The 15,580-nt window shown below is 34.2% G+C and overlaps 1 protein-coding gene across 4 annotated transcripts in view; it reads right to left on the bottom strand.

The window, feature by feature from the left end:
- Positions 1 to 15,580, bottom strand: part of alpha-Spec (alpha spectrin) — a 164,881-nt gene that overhangs the window by 38,555 nt on the left and 110,746 nt on the right. For all 4 annotated transcript variants that reach the window (XM_081764258.1, XM_081764260.1, XM_081764261.1 and 1 more), the window contains 7 exons: positions 14,360 to 14,508; positions 11,573 to 11,768; positions 9,752 to 10,150; positions 6,716 to 6,971; positions 2,243 to 2,438; positions 1,432 to 1,618; positions 77 to 207 (listed from right to left, as the gene is read on the bottom strand). In XM_081764258.1, the coding sequence (XP_081620384.1) occupies positions 77 to 207; positions 1,432 to 1,618; positions 2,243 to 2,438; positions 6,716 to 6,971; positions 9,752 to 10,150; positions 11,573 to 11,768; positions 14,360 to 14,508 (1,514 nt within the window). The remainder of the gene's footprint in view (positions 1 to 76; positions 208 to 1,431; positions 1,619 to 2,242; positions 2,439 to 6,715; positions 6,972 to 9,751; positions 10,151 to 11,572; positions 11,769 to 14,359; positions 14,509 to 15,580) is intronic.

Raw genomic sequence — 15,580 nt, 5'->3', positions numbered from 1 at the left:
AGAATCTTACATACATGAAAGTTTTATCTGATAATCTAATCACTAATGCGATTGCAAATATTGATGAAAAATATACCTGATCCATGCCTCTTCCTCTTCAACCTTTGCCAGGAATTGTTGATAGGTGAGGGACTCGTCCAATTTCTGACCTCGGCTGGCAGCTAGTTGTTTCAATTCTGCCCAAGCTTGGTTGAGTAATTTCAAACGCTAAAATAAATACAGAAGTACAACGATTAGGAAGTCTCCTCCCCAATTTTTGTTATCTTAGACAAATGTAGCTTTCAATCACATAAGAAAATAGTATCATCTTCTCTTTTCTTCTTCCTTGTAAAGTCTCACAGAATATTATTATTTTAAATAGCACATAACTGTAAACAAACCTAAATTTGCATGCCATAGTGCTCGTACGCTGTGTGACTTGCAGCAGTGTTTTAAAACCAATTTCTTTCTTCGTGTTAGCTTGAAGAACAAAACAGTTGCTTTAGAAATAGCACTACGAACGTTTTAAGTACGTTGTAGATTTATTTACAAAATATTAGGTTTAAAAGAAAGCGAAGTAAAATTAATTCTCTACTGTAATATGACGTGCGAAATCAATTTTCTGGGCGTAATTCACTCACTGAACTTGTATATCATTCGATAGGCTTCAGTTATAATATTCTTCAAAATCAGTAGAAACCATCATACGTATAACATCTATTTTGCCCTAAGTTTGTTATATCAGAATTTCTGGGACTAATTAAATCGTAGTTTACTCACTAAATGTTTCAATGATAATACACAAAATAATATATATTTAAACTGATGTATTTTCCGTATATTTTCTACATTCACCTTTCTATTTTTACAAAATTCCTTCTTTATAATTGAGAATATATCCACTATGAATAGCTTCTTGCATATTCTATCCTCTACTGCTTAAACGAACATGTTTATACATGTCTGGGCACACAACTTCACAACATAAATGTTCAGATCTGCCATACAAGAAAATGATATACGATACGGACTATTGTCCATATCAACGTATGGACACATATTTATTAGTGTTATCGTTATAAACGGTTTAATTAATTTATTTATTTTTCAAAAAGTATTTGTTATATTATTTGCATTAAAAGCCGCCTGTGTATATGATTCAGTTCTAAATTAATATATTCAAGTTTTCATCCAAGCCTCAGTAAACTCAAGTAACGGGGAATAATTTGACATAAGGTTCCGTTATAATTTTTTTCTCATATTATACGAAACTATAAATACTTTTAGATCTTGTGTTCCGTTCATAGTAATATGAACTTAAATGGACATTAATTTATATCAGAACAATAAAAACATGAATTATTTTCAACGTATATCATACATAGTATTTGAAAGTTCTTTGTGTATGCGCTATGAATCAACTATAACTATTATGTGAGGAGACGCCCTTACCTGTTCAATTTCTGGTACACCCAAGTTAGAAACATCCATCAATTTTTCACCAGCTTCCTGCACAGCCTGAATGGCAGGTTCGTGAGATGCTAATTCAGCCTCTAAACGTTTGTGCTTCTTCTTCAGATTCTGAACACCAGTCAAATCTCTGCCATAATCATCGGAGCCCACCAAAAGCTTCTTTTCTCTAAAATGAATAGAGTACTACATTAACTTCTTTTACTTATTAAAAACTGATAAACTGGAAAAAGGAATAACCCAACAATGCGTAAATTTTAGCAATTTTAAAATGATACTGAAAAAAAAAGCAGCACGCTGAAATTGTCTAAAGCCAATTATCTAACTTGAGATAGATAAGAACGTTCTATTTAATGTATGTACCCTCTAGAATTTACCACCAGCTATTCACAATGACAACATATACTGTTCATTACAGTTTTGGAAATGTAAATACTAAAAACAAAACTTATCACAGTACTCAACATACATGATTAGACTTGTGGAACAGTTTTAACATTTTTACTGCTTTGATCTTTTTTTTTTTTTTTTTTTTTTTTTTTTAAATTAATACACAATGACACGTTTTACTACAAAAATACAAGAATAATATTTGAAAATGTGTATGTTATTTACAAAAGAATAGTGTATACTTAATCATGTGTACTATAGGACTGATGAACCACTTCAAAAGAAATCTTAGTACTCTAAGCATTGAATTCGATTTACTTCCAATATCCATTATAAGAAGACATCACGGGATAAAGTTCCTCAAAATTACGTATTGTGGAGATTCAAAGATGAATTTTCTTACTTGATCCACGACTCCTCATCAGCGATATCTCTGAAGAACTGATGTAATGTGTTGGCCTCGTTGAGACGAGCCTGGCGATGAGCAGCAAGGTTTCTGATTCTCTCGTATCTCTCATTGATCGATTGACGCTTCTCCTGGATACTGGCTGTGTCAAACTGACCACTCTCAATCAACGAGTCGGCTTGGCCATTCATATCTGAAAATAAAAATAGAACACATATATTGTACGAAAATTTAAAGATTGAATAAGTGTTGACCTGATCCAGGTTTCCGTTGAGGACTACTACAGTGCAGCCTTTTTGTAACGAATTTCTAGGGACCAACAGAATGTGTTCTTTATATCCAAACTCCGTTATAAACACTCATGTATTTTTCCGAATTGTGATAAAACAAGGACTAGATAACAAGCAGATACACTTAAAAAAACACAGCAGTATAGCATTACATCTGATGATAATTTTATTAACTGGGTCTCATCTAGTCTATCGTACGTATTGCAGTTCTTCCTACCTGTTCAAGCACGCTTGAAGACATCTGTAATTTTCTTCTCAACCGTGTCTGCTGCCGCTGTTCGTAGCACGCCGCTTCCACTTCCTCAAATGTCCGAAATGCATTCTCCGGCATGTGTTGCTGTGTTGGAAAAGATAGCGTTGCAAGTTTTTTTTAAATTTTGGATCGCTTCTCTGGAACTCACGGGTTCTTTCACATTTCCCACTTCTCCCTCATCACCGAAATCTGCTTCATCTTCCTTCATAGCTTCTCTCTCGCTTTCCACAACTGAATAAAGAACATCCGGATCCTCAGTTACAAGCGCATCATCTGCAGTGACGTACTCGACAAATGTAATTCCCTGTCGCTGCTTCCTGAAATTCACTCCTAGTTCCAGAATCAACAGCCTCTTCCGCCGCATTTGTAGCAATGAACCAGGTTCATCATGAAAATGAATTGCTTGGCGCCAACAATTTGCGACGACCTGTGGCTTCAACGTAGATCATATCGCTGCGAGCATTTGAATTACCACATTCAAAGAGGTGTTAGTTTCCCCTCTCAAGGCGGATGTTAATTAACATCCTTTCAAGCACAGTATCTGAGTTATCCACGAGCCCAGAAGAAAAGAAAACATGATCCCGTTCTGAAAACTTCGCTATAAGCAGTCTTTACGGAAAGTATTGTTCGTAATATACGGTCATTTCTTCCGAAACCATGTTTTAAAATAGACGGTGTGACGGGGATTTCATTTATGTTCGTAATATCCAATAATTCGCTTTTTCCAAGTTCGTTATAAGTGGGTTGCACTGTATTGATTTCAGAAATCACTGGCTGTTTATTTATCTTAATATAGATCAGTGATATCCAATTATAATGAACACAGTACCGTAACTGTGGTTACTAGTAAGATAAAGGGTAGAGCTTAAAACTTACTTTCTTTTACCGTCCACCGCACCTCATAACACGAATTCAGATTCGGAAATCTCACAAATTCATCATACTGTTCAAAATAACAATATTTTTAAAAAAAATTAAAATTTTTTTTACATCTTAGACTACTGTAAATGATTTTTTTAATGCTCAGCTATTCAAAATATTTTATTACAAAACAGCTATAAAATAATTGAATAGGATACGGTTCTTATTTAAAACTGTTTGTTCTTACTTAAAAGTATAAAAAGTGAGCAATGTGCTTATACGCAAGTTATTTTTTTAACGCGATTCATCCACTGGAATTATTCGATCGATAGTGCGAGAACAGACCATCGTAGACTGCAGGTTGACATATTGGCCATTCCTGCTCTACAACCAAGCACCACGAACTCCTGACTTCGATTCTCATACTTTTCAGTCCGTTGGATCGTAACCACGACTTCTGTTATGATCGGATACTCATCTGTTTTTCATGAACACCTACGACGCACAGTGGGGCGAAAACGCAAAAAGCTGGCCGAAAGTAAAAAAACGAAAGTTTGTAATATAGGATTTTTTTAATGTAGTTGATTAGAGTGATGTTAGAAGGGCCCAAATCCATAAATAGAATAGGGTTTTTACTTTATTCCGACTACCTGAGCCACTCTTAAGTAGATCCTTCAGCAGGTCCAATGCGTACAGAATAATAGAAGAATTCTGACGCGTCCGTTTAAACGGTTGTAACTTTCGAACGCGTTCATAGTTTTTAAATCTGTAAAGTTTTCCTATATCGTACTGGTAAGTAGAATAAGTGTATGAAGTGAAAAATTAATAATAATGATGTAATAATTTATAATTTGAATCGTAAGTCAGGCAAAATTTTCACATTGTTTATATATTTTATTAACTTAAAGCGTTGAAAACATTATGTGCACCCTCGTGCACCACGTTCATATTTTGTAGAATGGTAGTCTGAATATTAATTAATGCTGTCGACAAAAAAGTAGCTGCCAAAACGTGCCAATTACGAAGTGTGTTGATGTTAATTATTGTTCATTTAATGTTACAGTGACAAGCCGTTGCAGTTATCATAACCGAATCAAATACCAATAATTTGTGTCATTTAAGTAATAATACATTTCTAATAAATAAGAACGTAAGTAACAAGTAATTGTTCATCAAAATATGTGAAAAAAGTGAATGTTGTTAAAGATACATTGTGAAAATTACGAAGTATGTTGACATTCTTTTTATTCCGCCAGTTTGGATCCGCCATTTTGTTTTTTCTAACTTTAGTTGCAGAATCGTAATCAGCAACCTCAATAACCTCTTTATCGCCACGTTTGAGAACATTTCTACGACTTTTTCGACTTTTGCAAATTTTATTCCGCCATTTTGTTTTTTTCAACTTTAGTTGCAGAATCGTAATTAGCAACCTCAATAACCCCTTAATACTAAATGTCATTTAATTTGAATATAGTTATCATATTTTGGCCAGCTTTTTGCGTTTTCGCCCCACTGTGCGACGGTTGAACTAGATGTTATATCAAAAAATGGGAGGAAATTTCCTTACCCCTGTGTATCAACACTTTTCTGAGTTTTCATTGGGTTCGCATTAATAAAGAAAGTGGTGTTAACAAAAATCTGCAGATTCCTCCTGTTTTTCATACAATATATTTTTCATCATATATTATATTTAATATTCCGCGTTTACGTGCTTAGGCTAAAGGAGATGACTGATTATTGAGAGTGAATGACTGTAAAATTATTTTCTTGTGCTCACCCACCAGGAATCGAACGCGGGACCACATGCATCAAAGGCACATACAGTAACCACTAGAATACCAGGAAGCTCACTGTAGTTTGTGTATGTGTATGTATATGTATGTACACGAGGTGTTCGGAAACAACACCAAACAACTTTGGGAAAGAAATTCATAAAGTGTTCCAAGAACGAATAACGACAGACCAACTCGAATAAACTAGAGATAGAATAAAGATACAATTTGTTACAAAACTTGAAATGTAGTATTTTACGTTCCGAAAGACAAAATTGCAGACCAATTGTTTCTATATAAATTAGTTAATGGCATATTTGAAAATGGAGAGTTTTTACCTTATTGCTGAAAAAAATAACTAAAAAATAAATACGAATAAAACGAACATTCTATTGTAAAAAATCTAATATGATATTGCATCAAAGCTCACAATTTGTGAGAATTACGAAGGAATACAATATCTTAAATAAAGATAATACAAGTATTGATTTTTTCTGTCATGTACGGTAGTACATTTATATATATTTACAGTCACTGATATATATTTATATATCAGTGATTATCTCAAATTAAAAAAAAAAAAAGTATTTAAAGAAGTAATCAGCAAGTAAACGAACTTTCCACAATTTTATATTTTGTTTTCTTATCTAGTGATACATGTACCAACTATGTATATATACTGTATATTGCGACATTTCTTGTTTTTATTGGATTTTTTTCTTTTTTTAATTTAATTTCCATTTCTCAGTTTCTTACTACGCATTTTAGTTTGCATTATTATTATTATTATTATTATTATTATTATTATTATTATTATTATTATTATTATTATTCTGTCATTTTGTATATCTTATGTACTGTTAATTTCATTCTTATGTATTGTAATGCCTATTGTAAAATGAGCAAGAGCTCTGTTACAGGTAACAGATAAATAAATAAATTATTAAACTAAAAAAAACAGCACATATTGTATTGTAGTTCCCAGCTTCCTCACACACAATACTCGAGACTACGTGCACCCCGTTTCAATGTGTGTTATTACCAATTACAATCAAATAATGTATAAAACCTACTTAACTGATATGTAATCTGCAGTTTAATATCCGTTAGTTGTTCCTCGTATTGAAAGGAAATTGATTATAAATAACGCAAATGATTATGGAAGAATTTGTGAAATGATGACAGTGAAAAAAAAAGAAACCACAAGATTTCTCACCACAAGTTCAAACGGTTGAGATCAAACACTACCGCTGAGCCACTTGGCCACATAACAGGTACTTTCTACTTAACATACCTTTAATTCTATCCTCATGAGCTTGTATGTCTGCCTCCACAAGTTGGTGCTTCTTGATCAAGTTCTGAACCGAAGCCAAATCTTTGCCGGAATCTTCAGATGTCAAGAGAGACTCTACCTCTCCCAGCCAAAAGTCCAAATCTTTGACAGCAGCAATGTATGTTCTCTGCTTATTAGCTTCTTTCAATTTCAGAGATTTCTCTGTTGTCTTTTGTGTCAGGTATTCCCATTGGTCTGCGATGGATGCCAGACGAGCCTGTGAATTATGTAATATTAAAATTAAGCATACAATCTTCTACATACAACTGCAATATATGAAAAAATGGCGAAGAGTTCTCCCGATATATCAAAATTCTACATACTTTTGCGATTATTAATAGTACTGATAAAAAGATTGGTCGATGAACCACACAGGTCCCCTACTAAAATCACTGATGGACACACTTTTAAAGAGGAAATCATTCTAACAAATATATATGTCTGACTTTCCTGACTTTGAACTGGCTGACTGTGATTTTACTGTGCCAATCGAGAACTGAAACCACGACTGACACGGCTTTATACATAAAGCACTTGTATATATATATTTAACTTTACTAGGAAATTCACATTAACATTTGAATGTATTTTCTCCATCATGTGAGTCTTACCATACAGCCATTTCATATTTACTGCTTACAATATTATATTTAATACTCCGTAGAATAAAGAGAAGAAAAGAAATCCAACGTTTAATCAGAAAACTAGGAAGGGACAGAAATTAACAAGCTTCTAATTTCGCTATTTAAGTAGGATTGAGCTGTTATTCACCATTTTCTGCAAGTACTCTTATCAGAACAACTCTTATCTTCTACAACTCTTATCAGTAAACCCAAGTTAAACTGTATATAAAACAGATCATCATATGGTGCAGAAATACAAAACGTAACCGTGATGTTTATAATCTTGAAAGTCCCCTATTACACTATTAAAATTTAATGTAAGAATTTATTCCGAATATTTAAATCCAAATATCAAAATATATACATAAAAGACTTTTGATATTCCATCCGTGTTCATTTTACCTGACTGACGTTTCAAAAGCACTGATTGCGTTAGTTGCACTAATTTTAGAAATTACTGTGATACAATTTTGTTAGTTTCTTATAATTATACATTTCAACATTTAACAATTAAATATTGTTACAAATTGCAATCTGGTTCTAAAGTTATACTAATCGTTTTCTTCATATTATTATTTCGTCCTCTTATTTATTTATTTATTATGGTAATAAAATATTCCAAATTTCACTAATTTTATTTCTACCCTTCTCTTAATAATTTTTTATAGCCATGAGTGGATCTAGATATCATCAACGCATTTTCAAACAAAATTTTATGCTTTCTTCTATTGTATGATGCGTTAATGCTGACTTCTCTGATTGATTTAATTGTATACATACAGCATATGAACATCTAGTTTAAACCGTCAGGTTTGGAATTACGTGAACTGTGTAATATTCTAAACAAATTGGAATACAATAAATATATATTAAACGGTTTCTTAAATGAAATGAAATGAAATCTTTTAGTTCAACGTCCCATGATTATCCTTGTTAGGTTAAGGGACACGGATGATTTAGCAGGGTGTCTACTAAAATTCCAAAATGAAATTTCGTGACCTTTTCTTTACCAAACCATAAAATATCCTAACATTCTCAAGAGCGATTCTGGAAGAGAATCAGGCCGAATTTTCATGAATGCAATAGAAGCGTCCTTTGCTTTCAATTTGGTAGCTTCTAAGGCCGACCATAGACATTTTTGGTAGCGAATTTTGACGTTTTATAGAGCAAAATTTTCCAGTCTGTACTTTTATTTGTACAGATAAAGAAATCGTGACCCGAAAGCTAAATTTCGTGACTTTTTCTTGACTTTCACGACCGTTTTCTGATTTCGTGACTTCTTCGTTACTTTCGTGACCGATCGACACCCTATTTAAGCAAGTGAATGATGATGACGGAAGAATTGGTGGAAAGAGAAAACAGGAGAAAAAGGAAGTACCCCGAGAAAACTCACGGACAAAATCATGATGTCCACAACAAATTTATCTGGCTGGGGATCGAAATAAGAACCCCACGCAACCAGAGATAAGTGTTCTACCACTGAGTCATGGTGCTCCTCGTTTTCTTAGTTATTAAAAAAAAAAACGATTACTATAACTTTGAAACAAAGTAATTTGCTACAACATCTAATTGTTAAATGTTGAAATATAAAATTATAACAATGTAACAATTAAAATTATAGCATATTACAATAATTGTACAATAGTTCACCGAATTATTACAAATGTGAAGATAAACGGAATCAATGGGCTTTGAAACATCAGTCAAATAAAATAAACATAGATGGAATCAGGGACGTACGCAGGAATTTATTTCGGGAGGGGTCTAAAGCGTTTCGGGGGGAGGGGGTTAAAATACAATTTGAGGCTAAATTATATGAAAATTTCTAAAATTACCCCTAAAAGTAGACTACATTTACAAAAAAAGTCGGGATTTCGGGAAGGGGGGGGTCCGGACCCCCAGGACCCACCCCCTGCATGGAATGTAAGACAAGTTTTGAATTTGATCGTACGGACTGTCAATATGGTTCCACTTATTAATAATAATTAAACTGTTTTATTAATTAACACTGCAATACCTTAATTTTAATGCTAATTAGTTTTTTTTTTTTTTTATGACTACCGTTCTGATTGAGGTTACTATCTCGGACAATACAGCTGAAGAAAGTTCACTGTAAATTTCTTATTGATCACACTGACACTACAGAACCAACGCTCATTAAATTAATTAATTAATAAAATTAAATAAACCGCTTTCAAAGTCGAGTAATATAGGAATATATTATCTACTTGAAATTCACTTCGAAGAAAGGAGGAAAAGGAAAACCTGTCCTACGCTGATATTACTTATTTCATCATCTAGTAAAAATGACAACGCCGCTTGTGGCACAAGGTTTGGAAATTAAATTTTAGCAGTACGAAATATGTATACTAACCTGAACGGCCTCTTCCGATCCAGCGCACTGGTGTTTATCAATCAAGTTTTGACCCATTGCAAGGACGCTCTGGATACGATCAGCATTAGCTGCCAATTCAGCTTCAAACGCCTGGTGCTTCTGGTGTTTGGACTGGATATTCGCAGGGTCCTTGTAGCTCTCCTCGGTTGCTAACTGTAACTTCTCAGCAATCCAGTTCTCAATCTCATCAGCGTCTCTGCTGAATTGTTGCAGCGTCTGCGATTCTCCTAGTTTAGATCGCTTCTCAATCAAAGCCTCTTTCAGGTGATGCCATCTATCGAGGACTTGTCGGCGTTTCTCATCAATAGGCTGTGAGGCGTAATGTTCGGCTGCTATCAGCTGATCAGCTAAGGTCTGTAACGCAGCAATCTTCTCTTCCTGGAAATGAAAAATAAAGAAATATTACTGCGCTATCAAAAAGAAAAATGCCTATACAAGCACTGAGCATGGAAAAATGTTCAAACAGGTGAGACAAGGTTATACTTAGAATTATACTGATTAAAGTAACATAGTTCGTATCGAAGAACTCATACGTGACGTTCAAATGCCCCCCCCCCCCCTTCTTGTTCTCAAGTCTTTCCAAATATATTATAGAAAATAATAACCAAACTCAAAGAATTAAGCTATTTCAACGAGGATCTCTTCAATAAACTCTATTGCAGGTATCTTTGCAAAATCTTAACATCAGTTGACTATATTCCTCTTTTCGTACTAGATTTAGGATTTAAATTTCTGGGCTTTCGGCATCTATGGCCATTTTAGCCCTCACATATGAGGGATGATGTCTCTCGGCGAGCACACTATCCGGGAAAAGGGAAGGAAGAAAGGATTGTGGAAGGAAGGAAGCAGTCTGGGACCTATAAGTTAGGTATCACCCCGGCATTTGCCTGGTGTGAATGAGGAAAACTCAGGAAAAAACATCACTCAGTTGACTGGCCTGAAAAAGTCTTTTACACTTTTCGACCGAGTGCCCCCACCGGGAATCGAACCCGGGACCGCTTGCACCGAAAGCGAGAGCGTTAGCGACTATGCTACGCGGGACCTCTCTTCGTATCTAGAATACACCTTTCAGTTCTCTCCTACAGTTGTATGTTTTCTTTCAGCAGTTTTCTTACATTTTCATCAAATTATTTCTATATATTGGAATTACACCCTTAATACTTTTAAAATCAGCCGACTAGTATTAGCATGGTTCTCATTTGGCTGGTATTTAAACCTCTTCTAATTACAAGAGCGTATTAGCAATTCATGATTCATCTAAGATCACGGCCTCCTGTTTACATATGAAAGCACACCCTCTCTTTATTCTCTCTTACTCAAAAAGTCGTATCTGCTATAAAAATTATCGTCCTTGATTTGAAAATCTGTAAGTTAATAACTACTGAGCTATTCCAAGAAAACTTGGCAAATATATAACCTAGGACATATAGAATAGTAGGAAGTGTCTTTCGTGTAGGTATTTGATCCTGTAACCTAGTTAAGTGCGGCTGCGGTTTTTCGTTTTCTTGAAAATTCTCGGAAAATAGCTGAATTTTCCCTGAATTTTGCATCCGGGATGCATGGGTTGTATTTTTGGTGGTTTTATCTTTCGAAAGCATGAATTATTCCAAAAATAATTATGTACAAGTCATGAATATAAAGTAATTATAGTACTGCCTCCTAACTGAAAGTCTAAAATTTCCTTTAAAACCCCGTGATTGAGAGGATTCTTTTGAACGGAACACTAAGTATTAAATATTATTTTAGATATGTTTCGCTGACAACGGGAATACTAAGTCAATTGCATGCTATTTTACTTACCTGTGCATTGATGGCTTTATCAAAATCTTCATGTTTCTTGATAAGAGCTTCGACGTTATCTCCTTTAGAATCGACTTCTTCAGCTGCCAAGAAAGCTTCACGGGCAGACATCCAGTTCTCTGCTTGTTCACAGTCTCTGTAGAAGAGCTGCAACTCCAAGCACTGATCGAGTTGCATGCGACGGGCTATCCAGGCCCTACCAAACAAATTAACGTTAACATCAAAAGCCACCAAAAGATGCGAAAATGTGATTTTATAATAATGTGTTCGTTAGTTCAACAATTAATTACAGGATAGATTAATCCAACAAAAGTTTTTCACTGAATTTCGACTGAATGAACGATCTTTTTCACCGTGAACAAACCAATGTTTCGTGCATTTGCCGGAAATACCTATTAGTTCATTTTTTCTTATATACGAGGGTACTCCCAAAAGTATGATCATTTTTTTTTTAAATACAAAGAAACGTTTATTTTCAATAATGTTTATATCATTTTAAAGCTTGTGTATTTATCTACTTTTATACATGATCGCCATTTCAACCCACGCATTTTGTAGGCGCTGTGGCAGTTTTTGTATGCTCATATCACATTAGCTTGTCATCACGTGGTAATCTTCAATGTTCTTTCAACTTAGGAAACAGGTATTAGTTACTGGTTTGCTCAGCCTTCACGACTGTCTCGTCGGAAATTGACGATCTCCTGCTTTTTTTTTTTTTTTTTCGTGAATTTCAGTACAAGCTGCAAATTCTTTACACCACTTGTGGAAGATTTTGATATGCATGCCTGACTCACCACGACACCCACCCACCATAAAATTCGTCAATTGGTGATGAATTTTAACCGATTTAACTCTTTTTGCGTTCAAAAACAGAATAAATCCGCGAACTTTGCATTTGGAGGTAGCGCCTAGCGGACGCTTTATTATAAACAACTTCCAAGTCACTCATCCTCCCAGTGAGGTGCATGCAGGTTTGGTTGGAAGTAGGGGAAAACACAACCGTATTGCCAAGAACAGCACCAAGATTTCCTTAGTCCCTGGTGTTTGGAGGTCTTACTCGGGATTATCCTCGTAGTTTAGTCATGGATTATTCACTAAAACTTTCTGGAAAATGGTTCTTTTTTTCTATTCAGAATAGCTTCGTTTTGACAGACAAAATAAAATAAAATAAATTAAAAAAATAAAATAAAAAATAAAAATAAAATAAAAAAATAAATAAAATAAAAATAAAAATAAAAATAAAATAAAATAAAATAAAATAAATAAAAGAAAATAAATAAAAGAAAAATAAAATAAATAAAATAAAATAAAATAAAATAAATAAAATAAAAGAAAAAAGAAAAGAAAAGAGGTTCTCAATTCAAGCCATTTATATACGAGGGCAGTTAAAACGTTCCCGGAATGATGATGTGGTTTCGGTATTAGTGATCCAATCATAATGAATCTTGTATAGTGCAGTCTATAGGTTACTTAATTATGAATTTGACAAGTGTGAACAGGTCATAGCAAGCGTGCATGAGTAGCGTAGCTGAATCGAGTGTGCGGTGATCAGTTAGAGCAATGTTGCAGTTGAAGCAACGCGCAAAAACATCACATTAATGTGCGAAATGGAGAAGTGTGCTTCGATAGCCTTAAAAACAGCTTACGGTGACAGCACTTTCACGAAACAGCACTGGTACCTGTTTTGCAACCGCAGAGAGATTAAAATCAAGCGACGGCTGAACTTCAAAAGATACCAAAAAAAGGACTTTCGTCGGTGTTTCCAGCAATGGTAGGATCGATGAAGCATGTGTGTGTGTTTCGAAGGTCCCTATTTTGAAGACAATTAAATAAATGTACTTATATTGTGATACTAAAGAGCTACAATAAAATTCCAGGAACTTTTCGACTGTCCCTCGTATATATTTCGGATATATGCATGAATAATTTCGACACAATTTCACCCATTTTGTTGATTTTAAGAGTATACTTTCCTAGTAGTCCCACAAAATTTCTTTAGGTTCTGATGGGAATATTTAAAGCTGGACTATGAACCCCTCAACAGATGCTGTTTTAATATCGTATAATTGTGTGTGAAGTCAAAGTTCTTATTATAAATACTGAAATGTAATACTGCTTTGTTATGTCATTTTTATTATTAAATGGGAATTCTTAAAATGCGTAAATCAAATATGAAAGAACTTACTTGTATCCGGGGAACTGCAAATTCTTTCAAACTGTTTCCACCATCAATGACGTCTCTATTTGTTGCTAAACTGTTACCTATGTAATCGATGTATAAACTATGAACCTATTCATGTATTAGCGAAAAGAAGTTATTGATAAAAAAATGTCAGCGAGCGTCGAAACAGTTTGAAAAAATTTATATAATTCCACGGATACAATGTTCACATCTTTTATAGTTATTCAACATGTGTCTTATAACAACTATTCTTAAAATATATATTATTATTATCTTCTTAATTTTAATACGCCATACTACGTTTAATTTAATATATATTCCAAAAGCAGAGTCATCACATTGACACTCTAATATTTCGGTTTCAGAGTAAGTTAGGTTTGGGTAAAATTGATATACTCAACTTAAGATAAGGTGGTTCGTTGTTTTGTCTTTTACAGAAACACGGATTGTTTATTCTTCGACAATTTTCTTTGTCTCAGAAAGAAAAAGAAAAAAAACCTCTTTGGAAACCTTACCAGGTTACGATTTTTTCCCTGAAAATCACAAATAGATTCCTTACGCATGCATTTAATTAATTTTTCACTATGAACAGTTCTTCGACTTACTTTTCTAATTCCTGCCTGGCCTCTGTCATGCTCTCGAGTTTCTCTTGAATCTCAACTGAAGCGTAGTGGCCAGCTTGAAGAAGCTGCTGCCCAAATAATTCAAACGCCTGGAATGTTCCTGCTCTTGCATCGATTTCGGTCCTGTGTTCCTGAAAATTCAATATGTACAAGGTATTATAATATATAAGGCATGAAGGTCAACACGTAATGGACAAATATCTGAAGTTAATAGAAAGACACTCTTTGATGTGCCTACTCTTTACGAAGTAATTCAGAAGATTGAAGTTTGTAAAGAGCTTATATGCACAACCATGTCCCTTCCCTAATTCACAATCAGTAATAACGAAATAAAGAAATAAATACGACACTTCTCCTTAGTAATAAAAGAAATACGCTGTGCCATAGTTTTGGAAGAGATGAAGTAACGTAAGTCTTGGATTTAACTTCAAGGAAAACAATCGAAAAATTTAACGAAGTTTTTTTTCTTTTTTCTTTCTTTCTTTTTTTTTAAAGCCTAATTAGTTACATCACTTAAAGCACACTTTTCAATGTCTACAGTAAAATAACCAATTATCTTAATCAGTTTCAGGAATCGACACATATCTTGTCATAAGTATATTAAAAAGTGTTTATAGGGTATTTGAAAAAAATGAAATGAAATCTTTGAATTTTACGTCCCACGGTTACGCCGGCTAGGTTAAAGGAGATAGTGATGATGAGAAATAAATGAAATGGTGGAATGAACGAAGTGTGTGTGTGTGGGGGGGGAACTACGAGGAAACCCACAGACACGGTGTTTGTCCACCACAAAGTTCAAGCGAGCCGGGATCGAACCAGGGACCCCATGCACGAGAGGTGAACGCTCTACCACTGAGCCGCCGCAATCCTGGCGTGATATTTGGGGAGGAGGGAGGGGACGCATTTGTGAATTCAAAGTGTTGAAATAATAACGAGTACGGTAAAGCTTTACAGGAAAACTAATCATCTACTTTCTTTTAAATCGCTCTGATTTGTACTTAAGGATTCATTTAACGCTATGGTAATTTGTTGTTATAACTGTGTTCAACGAAGTAAAGCTATAATCTTAATAGCGTATTCACATACGAAACCACTTTAGTTACGGATGTAACATGGACTCAAGAAACTGAAAACATGCTAGGATAATTTCCCATTAGTACAGGTTTGAACTCTTTCATGGACCAATACAACTATAATATTCAT

The sequence above is a fragment of the Thermobia domestica genome, chromosome 7 (assembly GCF_964235325.1).
Source record: "Thermobia domestica chromosome 7, izTheDome1.hap1.1, whole genome shotgun sequence".
In the NCBI taxonomy this organism is placed as follows: Eukaryota; Metazoa; Arthropoda; class Insecta; order Zygentoma; family Lepismatidae; genus Thermobia; species Thermobia domestica.
The sequence above is the reverse complement of the archived record's forward strand: the minus strand, read 5'-3'. Positions and strand labels throughout refer to the sequence as shown.